Source organism: Varanus komodoensis, unplaced genomic scaffold, assembly GCF_004798865.1.
Source record: "Varanus komodoensis strain SLA01 unplaced genomic scaffold, ASM479886v1 scaffold33, whole genome shotgun sequence".
Taxonomy (NCBI): Eukaryota; Metazoa; Chordata; class Lepidosauria; order Squamata; family Varanidae; genus Varanus; species Varanus komodoensis.
Genome location: NW_025335817.1, coordinates 9,750,649 through 9,769,314, shown reverse-complemented (window position 1 = coordinate 9,769,314; position 18,666 = coordinate 9,750,649). Strand labels below are relative to the sequence as shown.

Below are 18,666 nucleotides of genomic sequence, written 5' to 3'. Positions count from 1 at the left end.
CACTGATGGGGCCTAGCAAACAACCATGGGGAGAGGGGCCATTACCAACAAAGGTTTGTGCCTCTGCTTGTCGGTGCAGCAGCTCTGCCAGGCAGGCAGGCAAGCAGGTCGTTCAGTGCTGATCTCGGTTTGGTGCAGGCCAAGGTGTCCCAGAAAAGCATTTGTGAGCAGGATGGGCCACACAAGACCCATGAGCTGCCTGTGGCTTCCATGGCAATGGCTGTGTCTCTGCTGTGTTTCCTTGCTGCTGCTGTGCAGTTGTCGAATTTGCCATGGCAAAAATCACGACAAGTTTGCAGGCATGCGGTGGGCATGGAGAGCACATTTCTTCTTTGCAGGCAGAATCGCATTCCCTAAAGTGCAGTTGTGCCAAAGCACACGCTCCCCACCCAACATATTTGCCTGCAGAGTTGCCATGATTTTTGCCACAGGTGTGAGAGTACAATCACCCACAAGGGGGGCATCTTCTGCTGGGCTCAGGGGGGCAATGCAGCCCCCCCAAAGGTCCCCATCCGTGGTTTAGCATCATCAACCTCACCACATTTATACCCTGCTTTTCTTTCTCTTTCAAGGAACCCAAGGTGGCTTACAAGTTTCTCCTTCCTCTCCATTTTATCTTCATAAAAACCACCCCATGAGGTGGTTTAAGGGTTGGTCTAAGGATTCAAAGGTCAGCACTAGTATCTTAAACTGGGCCCAGAAACACACTGGCAACCAGGTTCACTGATACAACAGAGATGACAGTTGATGTGACCTAGCTTCTCCGTACTTAGGTGTCCCTATTTTGTGCTCATTGAAAACCGTCCTTCAAAGACAACCACACGCTGAGAACATGCAGGCCTCGTCTGTCCACCACCTCACCCTCCCTTAAAATATAGCCCTTTTTGTTTTGCCAGAGTTTTCAAACTATTTGACTGCAAATTTGAAATATGAGCATCATTACATAAATATCCCAGGAAACGGTTTCCAACAGTTATGCAATGTCTTTGGTGAAGATGCATTTCTGTGTAATATCATCGTGGTGCCTCTAATGCATTTTATAGTCATGTGCTTTGCTATGGCTGAAGGCCAAGGTAAATAAACTTGAACTGAACTGAACTGTACAGTACAGCACGCTTCCCTGGTCAGCAACTTGTTTTCAACTGTCTCTACCTGTGATTCACTCCTGCAGGAACCAAGCGCCAGGCAAAAGAGCTGCTTGGCACGTGCAGCATCACTAGTGAGATCAGCCACAGACAGGACTGGCTGCATTTTGCCTGCGTCATGGCTCGTCCTCCAAAGCACACACATCCGGCCTCCAGTAGGAGCAGCTTGGGTCAATGCAGAGTACAGGAACATAAGAAGCTGCCATAGTTCAGGCCAGAGGATTGGGAATCTTGCTCTCCCAAGATGGCCACATCCTCTGGTCTGCCCCAGTCTACTCTAGGGCTGCTGGAGTTCTGGCCTAGGGGCCAAATCCAACCCTCTGGAGTTCTCGAGATGATCAGACACTCCTTCTCTTCTCTCCAGCCTCCAGCCATTGGGCGGGTTGAGCATCGCTTCATAACCAGGTGTAAGAATTCAGCAGCAATCCAGCTGCTCTAACTGGAGGCTTTGTTTGGCCCAAAGAAATCCTTTGAATAGCCACAGTATTTCCTATTGTGCTCTGCAAGGGGACTCCTGCCAGATTTTTGCTTGTGTTTTGTTACAAGGGACTAGAATAGGAAGCCTCTTTCCACTACTACGTAGAGTGCAGATATCACCGATTCCATCAGTGGAGAGTCAGCGAGGCACAGGGATTAGAGTGCTGAACTGGGACTGAGGAGACTGGGGTTCTAGGCCCCGCTCATCCATGAAGTTAAGTGAGGGTCTTAGGGCCAGTCACTGACTTGGAGCCTGACCTACCCCACAAGCTTGTTGTGAGGATAAAATGAGAAGGAGGGGGTCATGTGCACTGCCTCTGGCTCCTTGGAGGAAAGGTGGAGGCGGGGGAATTATCTTGGATCGATGCAAATAAATACATCCTGTCAGCCGGAAACTTCCCTTTCTGTGGTTGTTCTTGTAGCTGATAAAAAGATGATGCCTTCAGCATCCACGACGGGAAACCAACAGATCTACTCCCAAGGAAGCCCCTTCCAACCAGGACATTCTGGGAAATCTTTCAGGTATGGTACATCATAGTGGACTGAATTGCTGCAAAGAAAAGGCAGTCACAGAAAAGGCAGTTACCAAATGGCTGTCCTTGTTCTTTAGCAACATGATGATATAATTTTTCCTGTTGGAAACAATTGTTGTTGCCACAGTCCAGGGACCACTTTGTTCTGGAGGAGTCTAATGCTACTTTCAAATCATCTACTGCTAGAGTTTGACTGTTTCTGCTCAACAGCTGGTTTGGGGTTTTGAAAGCCAGTAAACTGCTGATATTTGCACCCTCAACCAGTATGGACCTATCAGATTCTTACAGCCCATAAGCATCCAGGGCCAGGCTGCTGCATGTTTGAAAGTGCCAAAGTGTTCAAAGTGCTCCACAAATGTTACGGAGTTGTAATCCTTATAGTTAGCTAGTATTTTTAGCCCCATATTGCAGATGGGGAGACTGAGGCTCAGAGAGAGCAAGAGGGGTATAGTTAAGGCTATCTAATATGTTCATAGCAGAGTCAAGATTTGAACTGGGAACCTCCTGATCTGTGGCTCTATCCTACAGCGTCTACACTGCACCAGCTTTTAGATTTACTCCTCAGATTTACTCCTGATCTACTCCGAGAAATGATAATAAAAGCTTGAATGCCAGTCCTCAGTCTTTTTTCAGTAAGATGTACACTTGACTTATCATTTTTTAAAAAACAGCTATAAAAATGCAAAATACAGATGCCATTCTAAAAAGAGGCATGGCTTCTCCCTTGCATAGGATGAATGCCTCCTCTTAAATGGAATTAACCGATGTGTGTATGCAGACCCTTGTCTAGAAACAAAGCACTTCATTTGCTCATGTGCAAATATATAGAAACAGAACTGATGCTGAATCAACTAAAACTCATGGAGTTAATCAACTAAGACTTTTTTAGGTTAGTTGCAGCCCTAGATTTAAGATTACAGCCCCAGGTAGCAGAGACAGAGGGAGAAAGAGAACACAATTCATAACAGTTAGTTACACAGGAGAGATTTGAATTTAAATGCTGTGTATTTGAAAAGATTTAGTGTGTACTGCCTAGAACTGATAGTGTTGTAGTTGGGATAGAAGTGTTTTTCTTGGAAAAAGGAAGTTTCCTTGAAGTTTATTGCCCAAGTTAAAAACCAATCAACCCTAGAGGATATTGGCAGGATTAAAATATGCTTTCACTTAGGCCCAGTATGGGAAGCTTCAGCCGTGTTTCAGGGCTGTGAATTTCACACTGCAGTTCTGAGGTTTGGCATCTTGAGGGCTATGCGTAGATTTTCCTTCTGTCCTGTTCAGGGGCATGTCCTTGCAACATAAAACAGGAAGAAGTAAAATCAAAAGGTATATATTGCTTTTTGTGCATGGTATAATCATGGAGTTCCAAAAAATAGCTTTCTTCTCTTGGGGGAGTGAGTTATCAGATGCCTTTAATAAATATCAGAGTAGCAAGCGCTTCTGTGGAGGAGCTGTAAAAATAAGGCTTCTATTTATATATGAGATGTCTTTCTGTAATTGCTAAGTCCGAAAATGGGTAAGTGAAACAATGACTGATTTTGCTGCTTTCTTGGCCTCTGTTTCCCTCCTTCTCTGTTCCTGTTGAACCTCTTCGGATTGTAAGCTCGCTGGCCTTTTGAACACTGCGAGGTGCCTCTCATATTAATATAACAACTGTCTATTACTAGAGCAACATGCTGGGAACATTTGCACTTGTGGGATTTAGCTGCTTTTATACGATTTAAAGTTTCAGGAGCTCTATAAGAGAAGATGGTGGCAACTCTTACCATACGTGAAACTTTGTAAGACATAGCAAAGGAGAGTAGAAAACATCCTGGGGGAAAACTGGATATTTATCCCCTGCATATTCCCATTCTCAGGTATGCATAGCAACTGTGAGCTGCCTAGAGAATCCATCTGCAGTTGTGGGCAGCATACACATTCAAAAATAAATAAATAAAGGCAACGAGCAAACCCGTCTCCGTTCAAACACTTGAACTGTTCAGCTGGGTGCTATGTACACCTCGCACAGGCATCCTGTAGGCCTGTGGGCCCTAATGTGCTTTCAGCAGAACACAGAGGTCCAGCAACTGGAGCCTCTTGCAGAATCATGACTCAGGAAGGCCATCCGGGAATCTTGGTTGGCTCTTTAGTGCAGCACTTTCCCAAAATTGGCTGCCAGGATACACAAGCCTGCATCAACGGCAAAGCCAAAGTCTCCCGCAAACCCAAATAGCCTGCCTACAAAAGAGTGTGTCCATTGTTTCTCCCCGTGATTTCCTCGTCTTGGTCTTGCCCTCTTGTAATAAGTTGTTTGCAGGAGGTGAAGAAAATTCTTCCATCGGATCAGATGGATCATGCAGGCGTATGGCAGAATTTGTCCCTCATCAGAGGAGCTCGCTTGTTCTGGTTCTGCATGAGTCTTGACTCTGGGGCTGCTTTCTCCAACCCAGAAGCACGTCTATTTAGCTGAAAGATGTATATGGGGCGGGGGGGGGGGGTATCTCTGAGAGCAGGTAATCGTTCCTCTCACCCATTCCAGAACAGCAGTGGAGAACATCCGGCCTGTGAGGCGACTCTCCCAGGTGGCCCACTGAGACCCTTCCCTTGAAGTCCTGTCCCCAGGACAAGCAAGGATCTCTGGATGGCTAGTCCAGCAGTGGCCAGTGGCTCAGAGCATGACCAGTACTCTGCTATGGGGCTTCAGCAAAGGCTCCCCTTGCCTTTTCCAGAGGAAGGGCAGCAGCAAAAGAAACCTCCTTCACTGGGGTGTGGGGACAATCTCGAGACATCTGGAGGCCCTTGAGGAGGGAGTCGCTGACGGAGCAGTTCCCAGCTTGTGGATGCTCAGTTGTTTCCTGAGATCCAAGAGAGGGCAGAGAAAAGCAGACAAGAGAATTTTAAGACCCCTCCCCATGATCACTCTCTCACACACACGCACACACAGATTCCTACTTGCCATGGCAGTGGAGCAGCGGTGGATTTTGAAGTGTGGGCAGCTGTCTCATGTAGCCATAGCAGGGACCTGTGTTGATCTGTATCAGCAAACCAGTTCTAGGTGTTTCCGTCTCCACCAGGAGCAGGTCTTTTGTCAAGCAAATGGATCTGACATCCCCATTCAAGACCAGGCCACCCCAACATGCTTTCTGTTACAGCAGGGAATATATAGATTCCTTCCCGCTACTGTGTGAATTGCAGCAAAGCTTGGAGGGACCAGAGAATTCAGTGGGGAAGGGCAGATGGTGTTGCATCTCTGCTACTGAAAAGGTGCCGGTGTTGCTTTGCTGTGAGCCTCACTTGACTCCCCAACTGTGAATGAGAGATGGGGTGGCTCCACCCACCTTCTGATTTGGCCCTTGCTCCAGAAAGTTAGCCAGGTGAGAATAAGATCCTTTGGCTGAAAAGGGATTCCCAAGTATTATTGGGCAACACTGAGCATTCAGGTACTTTCACCATGACGCCATCATCTTCTCTCCCAGTCCCTTTTATATATCTGAACATCTGTATCAGGACCATTTAATATTCGTGCATGAATGTCCTGTGTCTTCTTCAGTGCAGTAGTGCAGTACAACAATGGATTTGTTTCCAATGTTGTGCACAGCACCATGGGATCCTTTGCCGATGGAGAGTGGTTTATAAACATTAGAAATAATTAATAGGTCAATTTCCGTTCTTCCTCTCCAAAGCTCCTCTGTGGTCCATGTTCCTGGAGTCAACGACATCCAATCCTCTTCGTCGACAGGCCAGAACCTGACGCAAATCTCTCGGCAGCTAAATCAGAGCCAAGTTGCCTGGACGGGAACTCGCCCTCCGTTTCCAGGGCAGGTATGGAAGTTTTGAACAGGGCTTGCTTTGTATGGGCTCACTGGGAGAGGAAGAATAAGTGGGGTTGTCAGGAAAAGATGGAGATCTCAAAGACAAGGGGAAGAAATGTCACTACAACAACTAAGCAGTAATGACAGCGGTCAGGAGTAGAGGGGACGTTGGACGCGGCATCTGGCCTGGTGGCCCCACAAAAACTGGAGAGAAAAAGTGGCATGGAGAACAAATAATTGGGGGAGGGAGCAGTTACAGACAGCCCCATACAGGAGATTAGACTTCTTGAACTTAAATGACTGTGCCCCTCATTGCTACAGCATAAGGCAGAAAACATTCTGCCTCATTAGCTCTACCGAGTTGCTTATTTTGCAACTGGGGTTTCATCACCGAGACTGGAGTTCTGTGGCGCCACTTCATTCCTTTGTCAAAACCTGCAGGAAAAGAACACATCTTCATGTCATTGTTGTTTCCCTCCATATGCAGCAAATTCCTTCTCAGTCTGGCAAGGCTCAGTCTTCGCCCTTCGCTATTGGAACCAGTCATACTTACCCTGCTGACCCAGCGTCCTACAGCCCCTTGTCCAGCCCTGCCACGTCTTCTCCAAGTGGGAATGCCTATTCCAGCCTAGCTAACAGAACCCCGGGGTTTGGTAAGTATGAAACCTGGCTGCATCACTTGGCTGCACTGAAGTGGAAGAGTAAATGTAGCTTAAACTGATTATGAGACGGAACTATCAAGTCTGGTGGTGCTGCACTGGGGCAGGCCAATCAGCAGGATAGCCAATCAGTGTCTACGTAGTCACACTGGCAAGCTGGGATGGGCCACCTGAGAACAGCTTGCTCTAGACTGATGTGACAAGTTGCATGCACTGAGAATGAACCCATCATGTTGATGGACTGGAGTGCCACCTTCTGTGGCAGTAGCACAAAGAGCTGAGGTGCCTGGGGACAAAATCCCCAGTTCAAGATCCCTGGACCTCACAAGAACTCTAGGCCAGTGGTCTTCAGCTGGTGGGTACAGACCCACATGGGAGTCACACTCCAGTCTAGATGGGTTACACGAGCAACGGGCACCATTTTCTTTAGCTGTGTTTTAAGGGAAAGAAAGTGGAACCTAAGGAAATGTGGGGAGCCAAGGGTAAGAGTGCTCAGGACCCCATAGCTCCTGTTGGGGCTTTTAACAGTCCAGCTCACAATGAAGGGATGAAAACACCATATCCATCAGAATTTCTCCTTCTGGGGGAACTCCATTTCTCTCCTTTGGTTATGGTAACTTTAGAAAGGACAAAGGTGAACATAGGTCAAAGATCCCTAATAACTTTGGACCTGAGCTCACCTTTGAGTATTTGCGAAAACAGTCCCCACAAATTGCCTAATGAGTAGACTGCTGCTTCCTATCTAAATTCCATGGAATCCTGTCATTTCTATGGAATTTAGGCTACAACCTACTCAGACAAAGCAAACTAACAAACAAGCTTTGTGCCTGTTGGATACCAGCACATCTCTTTAATAGGGGATTGTCTTACTTGGTTCCCTGCTGGTATTGGAGTCCAACTAATGCTTCTTTTAAATGTGTTTTGGCGATATCAAGCAGTTGATCCTTCTTAGGAGGAAGATATCAGGGTTGTGCACTATAGCAGCTTTAATATTCACTGATGTACTTGCTCTTTGAATTATTTACTTCCGGAAAAATAACCAATTGCAAGCATTAATGGATTCCCTGCACCCCTCTGACACCTAAAGCACCAAAAGTATAAATATTCACCTTCTGTAATGCAGAGGAATGGGGACTTTCAATATTTGAATGGGTGGCATACAGACATCACCTTCAGATTTTGAATATCTGATCCACATTTCTTGAAGCTTCTGTATAATTGCTGGAAAGCTGTATGCATTTCATATGCCTTTGTTGCTATAAATGTATACAGATCCATGCATATTTAAAAATGGGGAAGAGAAAAAGGAGATTTAGGGATGCCTGGAGTCACCATGTTGAGGACATCTGGTGTAGATGATGATAATCTAGAAGGTCCCATGTTGCAGGCTGGGGAGAGGTCACAAGTGGGTCCATGTCTAAAAACTGTTAAAAATAATGTTAAAGTTCTAGATTTTATGGTGTATACAATATACAGCTACAATGGATGGGGTGAATGATGGAAAGTGAACTTCACCTGCGTCAGGCACCATAAATGGGAACCAGTGTGGGGCAGTGGTTAAGAGCATGGGACTGGGACTCAGGTAACTGGGTTCTGGGCCTCACTCAGCCATGGAGCCAACTGAGTGACTGGGCCAGTCAGCCTCCCTCACAGAACTGTCGTTGTGCGGGATGAGATTGAGAGCAACAGGAGGAAAACAGAAGAAAGCTATAAATCTTGTAAATAAATGAAAAGTTTCCAGGGTAGGGGCAGGGGTGTCCAACCTGTGATTCTCCAAATGTTTTGGCCTGCAGCTCCTGTCATCCCTCACCGGTGATGCTTCCCAGGGCTGATCAAAATCTTATGCCAAAACATCTGGAAGGGCCCAGGAATTCCAGAGTGGGTTCGCCTGATTTGCACCAGCTGGCTCCATGAGGGCAGCCTCGTTCTCCACCCACCCACCCGCCCCGCCACGCATGCAGTGGTGATGTGTCATCAGTAGCAGGGGGATAAGTTCATGGAAAGTGGCTGACTCCTGCTAGGCGCCAGTCATCCAAAGAGGCGGCCCATCTGTTTGGTTTGCCTCTGTTGCTCTCCTGTGTGTTGGTGTATCTGCAGCAAGGGCACTGTCTCTAGGAATGTGATCCCATCTCTTCGTTCACACATGCTTGCACGTGTACACACATGACAAGCATGGAAGTACAGGATCTTTCTCAGAGATATGGCACCTTTGTAATTCATCGTGTTAAGTTAGTCTGAGAATTCACATTATTATCACAGAGGATCGATTGTAGCACATGTATTTCACCAAAGGCAAGGCGTGCCAGTCCGTATGCCCATCCCCTAGCGTATGGACCAGCAGATTATTCCGAAGAACCACAGTGAGAGCAGAGAAAGACAGAGGCAGGGAATTGGTGTTTACCAAATAAGGGTAAGGAATGTGCTAGAGAAGTGGGTCAGGTAGGTGATTGCTTCCCTAATTCCCCCTGGAATGCTATCATTCCTCACATTCCCAAAGAAAAATGGGTCACCCTTTTGGGGTATAAATTGCAGATTTGCCATGCTTGTACTGGGTGCAGTGGGGAAAGGTTAAAGCAGCCCTACTCCCATACTTGGGTCCCGAAGCAGATCTGTCTATCTGCACTTATAGTAGAAACGAAAAATCAAAAGAAATGCCCTCAAACTCCACATGTAAACAAATCCATCATGGCCAAGCTTCTCTGTCACAGGAAAGTGATGTGGTGCCAGAACAGTTTTCAGCCACTTGCAGTCCTTTAGCCTGTCATCCTGCTGTTGTTTGCACTCGGAGGAAAAACTATTAGAAAGATCATGAAGCTTGAATGGATGGATTTTCAAGTCAGCAGACTGAAAAGTAGTATTTCAGGCTGAATCAATCTGACTGATAATCCAGGACAAGCAGTGAATCAACTCCAGGAGTCGCAGTCAGCGCCAGGAACAAAAGGTGAGGAGAGATCACTTAAATACCAAAGCGTATAGTAAGCAAAAGAGGTTTTGTTTGTTTGAAAGTTGCACAGCGAGGACTTCAAACCTCCGCTGAGATACTCTTTGGGAAGCAGAGCCTTTTTACCAGATCTTGCTAAAGTCAATCTTTGGATGTCGTCCCTAATTCAGTAATTATGAACTGGATCTTTTTCCAAGAGACCAGCCAACCAGAATGCCCTCTTAAGCTTTCTCCAGGTGCAGCATCAAGACTTCCAAGGACATACAGAAAGATGCTCACAGTGGCTTTGGAACTTTCTTCCTTGTGTGGGATACTCACAAAGACCAACACTATGTGTCTTCCAGAAGTGGTGGAAGATATTCTTGCTCAACTCAGTAATTTTATAGAGCAGGGCTGAGGAAGATAGGAATGCAACTAGTGGAGTTACGAGCTGTTGTGACTGGACAGGCAAATTGTGCTCCCTGAAGGGTTCCAGGTGCATATAAGTGAGGACAGGCAGCTGCTTTGTGGAATTAAGAAGCCACTGTGGTGTAGTGGTTTGAGTGTTGGGCTGCATCTCAAGAGCTCCAAGTTCTGGCCCCCACTCAGCCACGAAGCTCACTGGATGATCTTGGACCAGTGGTGGACTCACTCTCAGCCTCACTTACTTCACAGGAAAAAAATGGACAGGAGGAGGAAGTCTTTTGGAAGCTGCTCTGGGTTCCTTCTGGGGAAAATGGTGGGATATAAATATTATAAATAAATATAATTGAAAGTCAGCAGCATGTTTATCTTCTGTACAAAGATAAAGAAGGTAATGCAAGACCGGTTTGCCCCTCGCACCAGTTCAATTCCCACTAAATGCTAATTAATCAGCTTTGGAATCTTCCTGCAAACGGCTCCACACGAGCACAAAGAGCCCATGTGTATGAATGCACAGATGACCGCTTGAAGCACAACAGTTACAGAAGAGGAATCCTGCCATCCTCAGAGTCCACCTGAACACCTAGAGGGGGTGGCCTTGAGATGAGCCCAACCCTTCTCCCATCTCAGGAGGCCCAGTTTCCCAGGACACATCATCCCCATCCGAAGAGTCTGAATTTTCCTAACCTTGAAACTTTCACCAAGAACAACTGCCTCTTTCATTCCTCGCACCAAGGGAGGTGTGTACTGGAGTTCCCGATTCACATGTGCATATAAACAAGTCACGGTCCGTTGTTTGGCTAGCCTGTTAGGCAAACTTCTGAGTCCCACGGGCACATCGGGTCGCTTCAGAAACTGTCCTGGGCTTCTCCACAAAACAGGCATGTCATGGACGAAAGCTCTGGCCTGCAGTGACCTGCCACCTTCATTTCCTGACGCCACATATGGCCCGGAGATGTCCGTGGGAAAAGAAGGGGGCAGCAGTGAGGGCCCCTCCTCTCACCCTGAAGTGATCCCAGCTGCCATTAAGAAACCAGGTTGTTCCAAAGTAGTAGTAAAGTGAGGGAGGCACCGGGGCCTCTCCCTGGTGCTGAGAAAGGTGTGCTGGTGCCCACAGGAGCCACCTGGATGACCCCTAGTTTAACCATTGACTGCCCCTGGTTCAGCTACTCTCATTTGTAGCAGGACTGCTCAGGCAGTGTACACCAGTGCTCCGTCTCATTCCCCGTAACCCACAATTTGAAAAAAATGGTCTGTTGTGACACGCGAACCCTGCCTAGGTTTGGCGCAACGTAGCCCAACATTTAAAAAAAAACTTCTGTACGGTTGGATCTGTTCTCTTTCTTCATTCCAAGCCAACAGAAGTCTGATTGATGACATTCATTTGTTTATTTATTGTAATATTTATTTCCCATCCTTTTTCAAGATGCTAAAGATGAAACCCATAGCAACCTGTAAAATAGAATGCTCTTACAAGGGAGCAATCCAGTGCTCCTTCCACAGCATTCAGTGCTCCTTCCACTGCTTTTGGCTCTGGCCTCTTGGCAGAGCAGCAGAGGCACAGGCTGGGAGAGAGTGCTGAGTGGCCAGGGGCCTGGCGAAGGCAAGGGAGGAGCTGGGCAGGGGAGCAGAGGGCCAGGAGCAGCGGAGAGGAAGGGGGCGGGGCCAGGGAGGCTAGAGTGGCCAGGAGGAAGCAGGGGGCGGGGCCACCGGCCCGAGGGACTGATAAGGCATTGTCCCTTGTCTGCGTCCCTTGGCTGCGGCCCGGGCTGTCGGAGGACTCCCTTCCCTGAGACACAGAGGTTTGTTTGTTTGTTTTGTTTGTTTGTGCTGTGCTGTGCTGTGCTTTGTTTTTCTTCCAAATTAAATTTAAGTTTATTTTATAAATTTAAGTTTATTTTATCCTTGTGTGTGTGTGCAAGTGGGTTTTCTTCTGGGAGAACTGGGCGAGTGAGAGGAACTGCAGGACAGACAAGGCAGGGGACCAAGGTAAGGTCTCGGAAGGGATCCCGATGGCAGACCAGGAGATGGCCTTGGCGGGAGTCACGGGTGTTGCTGTCTGCTGCGAGAGCTGCGACATGTTCGCCCTTCTCCCCCAGGAGAGGCAGGGATACACTTGCCCTCCGTGCAAGATGGTGACCCTGCTAGAAGAGGAGGTGAGGTGCCTGAGGGCCGAGAGAGCTCTCCAGGCCCCCCCGGAGCAGCCCCCCTCTGGACAGAGGGTTGAGGGAGAGGCCACAGGAGGAGCAGCTGCGGAGACATGGAGGTATGTCACCCACAGGAGGAGGAGGCCAGCACGGCCTCCTCCTTCTCCTGGCACCGATCTGGAGCTGGGAAACAGGTTCTCTCCACTTGGGAAGGCTGGGGCTGATGAGGCCTCGGGGGACCAGCAGGACCCCCAGCCTGAGACATCAGGTGGCAAGGGGGCCGCTGCGGGAGAGGTGAGGGCCAGGGCACGGCCACCCACCAGCACTGGGAAGGTACAGTGGCGGGTGATTGTTGTTGGGGGCTCCCTGCTGAGGGGCACTGAGGTGGCAGTGTGCTGCCCCAACCTGGAGACAAGGGAGGTTTGCTGCCTGCTGGGCGCACGCATCCGGCATGTGAAGGACAGAGTGGAGCGTCTTGTTCGCTCCGGGGGTCACCAGCCGCTCCTGGTGATCCATGTGGGCACAAACGATGTGGCCAGGCAGGGTGTGATTGGGACCACCAGGGACTTTGAGGCCTTGGGGAAGAAACTCAGGGAGCTGAAGGCCCAAGTGGCCTTCTCGTCAATCTTACCTGTCCGGGGATTTGGGCCAAGAAGGGACAGGAGGGCCTCCGAGGTGAATGACTGGCTTAGGGTGTGGTGCCAGAAGGAACGCTTCGGGTTCCTCGACCATGGCACTCGGTTTCTTGCCAATGGACTTCTGGCAAGGGACGGGTTACACCTCACGAGGATGGGGAAAAGGTCCTTTGGAGATGCTCTAGCGAGCTTCGTCCAGAAGACTTCAAAATGAGCCGGGGGGGGGGGGTCAGGCTCCCCAGTAACGTGTCTGCACTGGACAAGTGTGGGGGGAGGATCATGGGTCTGGGAGCAGGGTTTTAGAGGTACTGCAGAGACTGACAGGACTCCTACAGAGAGGGGCCAGGTATCAGGGAGGATGGGAGGAAGGAGAAGGCTGGGAACTCCAAGGAAAGGAAGTGGTGGGAAGGAGTTGAGGTGCATGTACACCAATGCTAGGAGCATGGGTAATGAGCAGGAAGAGCTTGAAGCTCTCCTGGGAATAGGAGGGTATGACCTGGTGGGAATCACAGAAACTTGGTGGAGTGAAAGGCAAGTCTGGAATGTGAACATAGAAGGGTATCACCTTTTGAGAAAGGCCAGGAAGGGAAAGAGAGGTGGGGGCGTGGCTTTATACGTCAGGAAAGGGATAGGATGCAGTGAGACAGAATGCAGCGCAGATGGGGATTCAGTAGAGGCAGTCTGGGTGAAACTTAGGGGTTTTGACAGGGAAAGAGACCTGTCAGTGGTGGTATGTTATCGCCCTCCAGGTCAACTTGAGACCCTGGATGATGTCCTGACAGGCCAGATTCTAAGGATATCTCGGGGGAGAGACACAGTAATTACGGGAGATTTCAGTCTCCCGGATATTACTTGGGAGACTCAATCGGCGGTGACAGCCAGGTCACGTCACTTCCTAGAAGCTATAGAGGGAGGGTTTTTCACACAGAGGGTCCGAGAGGCGATGAGGGAGGGAAACATCCTTGACTTGATCTTGACCAATAGCGAGGAGCTGATAGATGAAGTGCAGATTAGGGGAGCTCTGGATGTGAGTGATCACTCCATCCTTTGCTTTGAGATCAGGGGACTGGGGACGTGCAGCAGGTCGAGCACTAGAAGCTGGGACTTCAAGAGGGCCAACTTTGGCCAACTGAAGGCCAGACTGGGGAAAGTCTCCTGGGATAGGTTACTGGAAGGTAAGCGAGTTGAGGAGGGGTGGCTAGCACTCAAAAGGGAGGTTTTGGAGGCGCAAGCCTTGACGATACCTCTAGTCAGTAAGGTGGGGAGGCGGAGGAGAATACCACCATGGATGCAAAAGGAGGTGGTTAGAGGGATTAGACAAAAGAGGAACATCTGTAGGAAATGGGTACTGGGGGAAATAGACAAAAGGGTATACCAGGAGGAGGAAGCCCATTGCAGAAGGATTCTTCATAAGGCTAAGGCTGATTACGAGCTGAGACTTGCCAAGAATACCAAGAGCAACAAAAAGGGCTTCTTCCAGCATGTAAATAGGAAGAGGAAGGGGAGACAAGTGGTGGGACCACTAAATAAGGAGGAAGGAGATCCAGTGACTGATATGAGGGAACAGGCACAGATGCTAAATGACTATTTTGCCTCTGTGTTCTCCCCAAAGCAGGACGGGGGATATCCGCATAGGAGATTAGATGAGGCTGGGGACTTAGGGGCACAGATTAGAGTCACCCCCCTTGAAGTCGAGGGGCTCCTCAGGGCATTGGACATTACAAAGGCACCAGGCCCTGTGGGGTTACACCCAAGAGTACTTAGAGAGTTGGCAGGGGTTCTCTTACGCACGCTGGCCTCCGTTTTTGAGACCTCGTGGAAAACGGGTGAAGTTCCAGAGGACTGGAGGGTGGCATCAGTGGTCCCAATTTTCAAAAAGGGTAGTAGACGGGACATGGGGAATTATAGACCAGTTAGCCTTACGTCCATTGTAGGAAAAACAATGGAAAGGCTCATAATAGAGATCTAGTGATGCTAGATAGGAAAGGGAGGCTGGTGGCCACACAACACGGCTTCCGGAAAAACAGGTCCTGCCAGACAAATCTTGTGGAATTCTATGACAAGGTTTCGAGATGGCTAGATGGAGGGGATGCAGTGGATGTGGTATACCTGGATTTCAGCAAGGCCTTTGACAAAGTGCCCCATGATATCCTGGTGGAGAAACTGAGGAGTTTTGGGATACACCAAAGCACTGTCCGGTGGATTAGGGCATGGTTGACTGACCGAAAGCAGAAGGTAACCATTAGCGAGGAATCATCGGGATGGCGACCAGTGACAAGCAGGGTCCCCCAGGGCTCTGTCCTGGGGCCGATCCTGTTTAATCTTTTCATTAACGACATGGAAGAAGGGGTGAACAGTCTGCTGATCAAATTCGCAGACGACACTCAAACTGGAGCAGTGGCCACAACAGAGGAGCATGTACTCCCGATCCAAAAGGATCTGGACAGACTGTGGAAGTGGGCAGGAGACAACAGGATGGGTGTTCAATGTGGATAAGTGCAAGGTCTTGCACTTGGGGCATAGGAATAGCTGTCATAAGTACAGGTTAGGTGACAAGTGGCTGGAGAGCAGCACTTGTGAAAGGGACCTCGGGATGCTGGTTGACTGCAGGCTAAACATGAGTCAGTAGTGTGATGCGGTGGTCAAGAGGGCGAACGCCACCCTTGGTTGCATAGCCAGAAGTGTGGCTTCTAGATCAAGAGAGGTATTACTACCACTCTACACGACTCTGGTGCGCCCGCAATTGGAGTATTGTGTTCAGTTTTGGGCCCCTCATTACAGAAAGGATATAGCCAGGTTGGAGTCAGTGCAACGTAGGGCCACAAGGTTGGTGACCGGTTTTCAGGAGATGCCATATGAGGCAAGACTGAGGGAACTGGGTCTCTTCAGCCTGTAGAAGAGGAGACTCAGAGGGGACATGTTGGCGACATACAGGTATGTGAGGGGATGTCACATGGAGACCTGTTCTCCCCTGCAGAGAAAGGCAGGGCACACTCCAACGGAGCCAAGCTCAGGGAGCCAAGGTTCCATTTGGATGCCAGGAAGCACTTCCTGACAGTCGGGACCCCGAGGGTGTGGAATGGGCTTCCACGAGAGGTCATTGAGGCCCCATCGGTGTGGGTGTTCAAGGATAGGCTGGACGTGCCCATGGTGGGCATGTCGTGAGCGGAGCTGGCTGGTGCTGGAGGTCAGATTGGATGGCCCGGGAGGCCCCTTCTGGCTCGCTCTGTTTCTGTGTTTCTATCTGTGGGCCATATGGTGTGCCAGACTCCAAGCCCCAAGACTGGATACATGGCTCTGGCCTTGGAAGTAGTTCTAGTACCTGGCAGCCAGTGTGGACAGAGTGGTGCAGGCTGCCTTCTGGGGTTGGCAAAGCAACCTCGGAGTGAGGAAGGGGAGTGCTTTGGTGGACAGGGAGGGGAGGACAAGCCAGGGCAGGAGCTACTCTGAAGTCTCTCCATCCTCTTTCCTGCCCCTCCGAAGCACGACAGCTAGACAGGCAAAGAAGCCAATCAAACATGCAGAATGCGCATGGGTGGAATGCACTCCCCGGAGAGGTTCACCTGGCGTTGAGTTTATATCCTTTTTGGCGCCAGGTTAAAAGCTTTTTATTTAATTGTTATTTTAAAAACTAATTTCAATTTTAATGTTTAACAGTTGCTTTTATTTAACTTATTTAATTTATAGTTTTGGTTAATTGTTCTTTATTATGTTAAGATTGCTGTTTTGTTGTGGTTGTTTTAATGATTATAAGCCGTCCTGAGATGCCATGCATAAGGGACAGCATACAAAAGGTTTAAACACACAAACAACCAAACAATGCCAAGCAGGGGTACAGGGAGGCACAGATCTTTTCTGCTCCTCCTCCTCTTGCTTTCTGCTTGATGAACACACACCCCTCCCATTGGTTGATACAGTATCAGAAAAGAAGACTCTAATATTACATAATACCTGCGTGCATTTTTTTTCCAAAGCACGCTCGCATTTGGATGTGATTGCGCAGCTGGGCTTCAGTGCTTCTCTGCTGGAAAGGAGCCACCACAGAAAAGGCCCTTTTCACTTCCCAGTTAGGTGGGAAGAGAGCCGAGCCAGTTCTGATTCCCACAAGCAGCGCATGTGTGTCCACAAGTCACTTCATAAAGAAGAAGGGGGCCTTCAGTGCCTGCAGGGACCTGCATGGATGGAAGGCACTGAGGAACGACTCTGCAGCAGGCTGCAAGGGAGAAGAGCCACGCTTGTACTTCCGTATGTTTTGCAGCAGAGAGCAGCCAGAGCAGTGGGCAGTTCCAGGGGAGGCCTTCAGAGGTGTGGTCCCAGTGGCAAAGCCAGCACCATAACCAGCAGAACAGCGAGCAGCACCCTCACCAGCAAACGAGCCAGACAGAAGTGTTCCAGGTGAGTGGAGCCGTAAGCACTGCTGTTGCAGGAGTGATGCTTCAGCAAAGCCACACCACCTCCCCACCCGGAGGGCCCCAGAAGGGAACAAGATTTGACTGTCCCTTTTCATAACTGGACCACTGTTGCATTTCATAGAACCATAGAACAGTAGAGTTGGAAGGGGTCCATAAGGCCATCCAGTCCAGCCCCTGGCACAGTGCAGGACTCCAGGCTAACGCATCCTGACAGATGGCTGCCTCTTGGATGCCTCCAGCATGGGAGAGGCTACAACCTCCCTAGGTAATCTGTTCCATTGCCACACTGCTTTAACCGCCAGGAAGTTTTTCCTGATGTCTGGTTGAAATCTGGCTTCCTGTAACTTGAGCCCATTATTCTGTGTGCTGCACTCTAGAATGTACAAGTCTAATTTTTTGGAGTGAAGTGGTTAAACAGCCATCCTTCACGGGACAGCTTTGCTCATCCCTGTGCGTTGTTGGGTGCAGAGCTGTTAAGCATGACCAAAGCAACCCGCCCCCCACAGGGGAGGCCGAGCTCAGTGGCAGACCGTGTGCTTTGCATCCAGAATGCCAGAGGTTCAATCCCCAGGATTGCCTGTAAGGAAAGCTATTGATTTTGTTTTCAAGGTATTGTTTTATTCTTTTGCTTGTTTCATCTTCCATATAGCCTGAAGGGTCTGATCCTGCCTAATCTTAGAAACCAAGCAGGGTCAGACTTGATTAGAATCTGAATAGGAAACATGAATCCTGCATTGAGCAGGGAGCTGGACCCAAAGACCTCCTAGGCCCATTCCAGCTGTATGATTCTAGCTATCTTTTACCGTTCACTTCCTCAATATTTCTATACTAGCATATGGGAGAGCATATAAATCTTGAAATGAAATAAAATAAAATAGGCATGACTCAGTATAATTCAGCCACAGTATTCCTAGACTATTGTGGTAACTCTAAAGGGCAGCGTATTTCTTTCCTCTGCTTGATTGTGGTATTTTTATAGCAGTGGGAACAGAAGATCTGGACTTGTCTTTCGTCACAACCATGTTAAATGACTGTGCTGTATTCAGGGCTGCCTTTAAAGTTGATATGGAAACATCAGCTGATTTTGAATAAGGCAGCCAAGCTGGAAGCAGGAATTTGTCATCATCAACACATTCTGCCCATGTCAAAAATCCGTGCTGCCTTTTTCTGGGCACATTTCGTCCATGATCAGAGCCAAGCCAAAGTTCAACAGGATGAACACTTGGCTAAGAACAGGACTGAGTACGCAGATGTGGAGGACAGAGGCGGGGTGGGATGGCCAGTCAGGACAATCGCCAGTGAACAGCTTCCAGGACATTTCCCCCTCCCCCAGCCCTCAAATTAGCCGCTTTGGCCATTCAATGCTACAGAAATGTGATTGATTGATTCATGACTAAATTAATTGATACAAATACACTTGCCAGGGTAGAAAATGGACAGGACCAAAGCCATGCTCCCGCTGGTGAAACAAGGCAGATCAGTCTGGCCCAATTTCAGTGGTGGATCTCCGTTGTGCTCGGGGTG

At 48.9% G+C, this 18,666-nt stretch overlaps 1 protein-coding gene across 1 annotated transcript in view; it reads left to right on the top strand.

Moving 5' to 3' along the window:
* ARNT2 (aryl hydrocarbon receptor nuclear translocator 2) overlaps nucleotides 1–18,666 on the top strand; it is a 119,748-nt gene that overhangs the window by 94,533 nt on the left and 6,549 nt on the right. Inside the window, exons 15-18 of the mRNA XM_044438818.1 lie at nucleotides 2,045–2,144; nucleotides 5,818–5,956; nucleotides 6,434–6,599; nucleotides 16,989–17,125. Of these exons, the coding sequence (XP_044294753.1) occupies nucleotides 2,045–2,144; nucleotides 5,818–5,956; nucleotides 6,434–6,599; nucleotides 16,989–17,125 (542 nt within the window). The remainder of the gene's footprint in view (nucleotides 1–2,044; nucleotides 2,145–5,817; nucleotides 5,957–6,433; nucleotides 6,600–16,988; nucleotides 17,126–18,666) is intronic.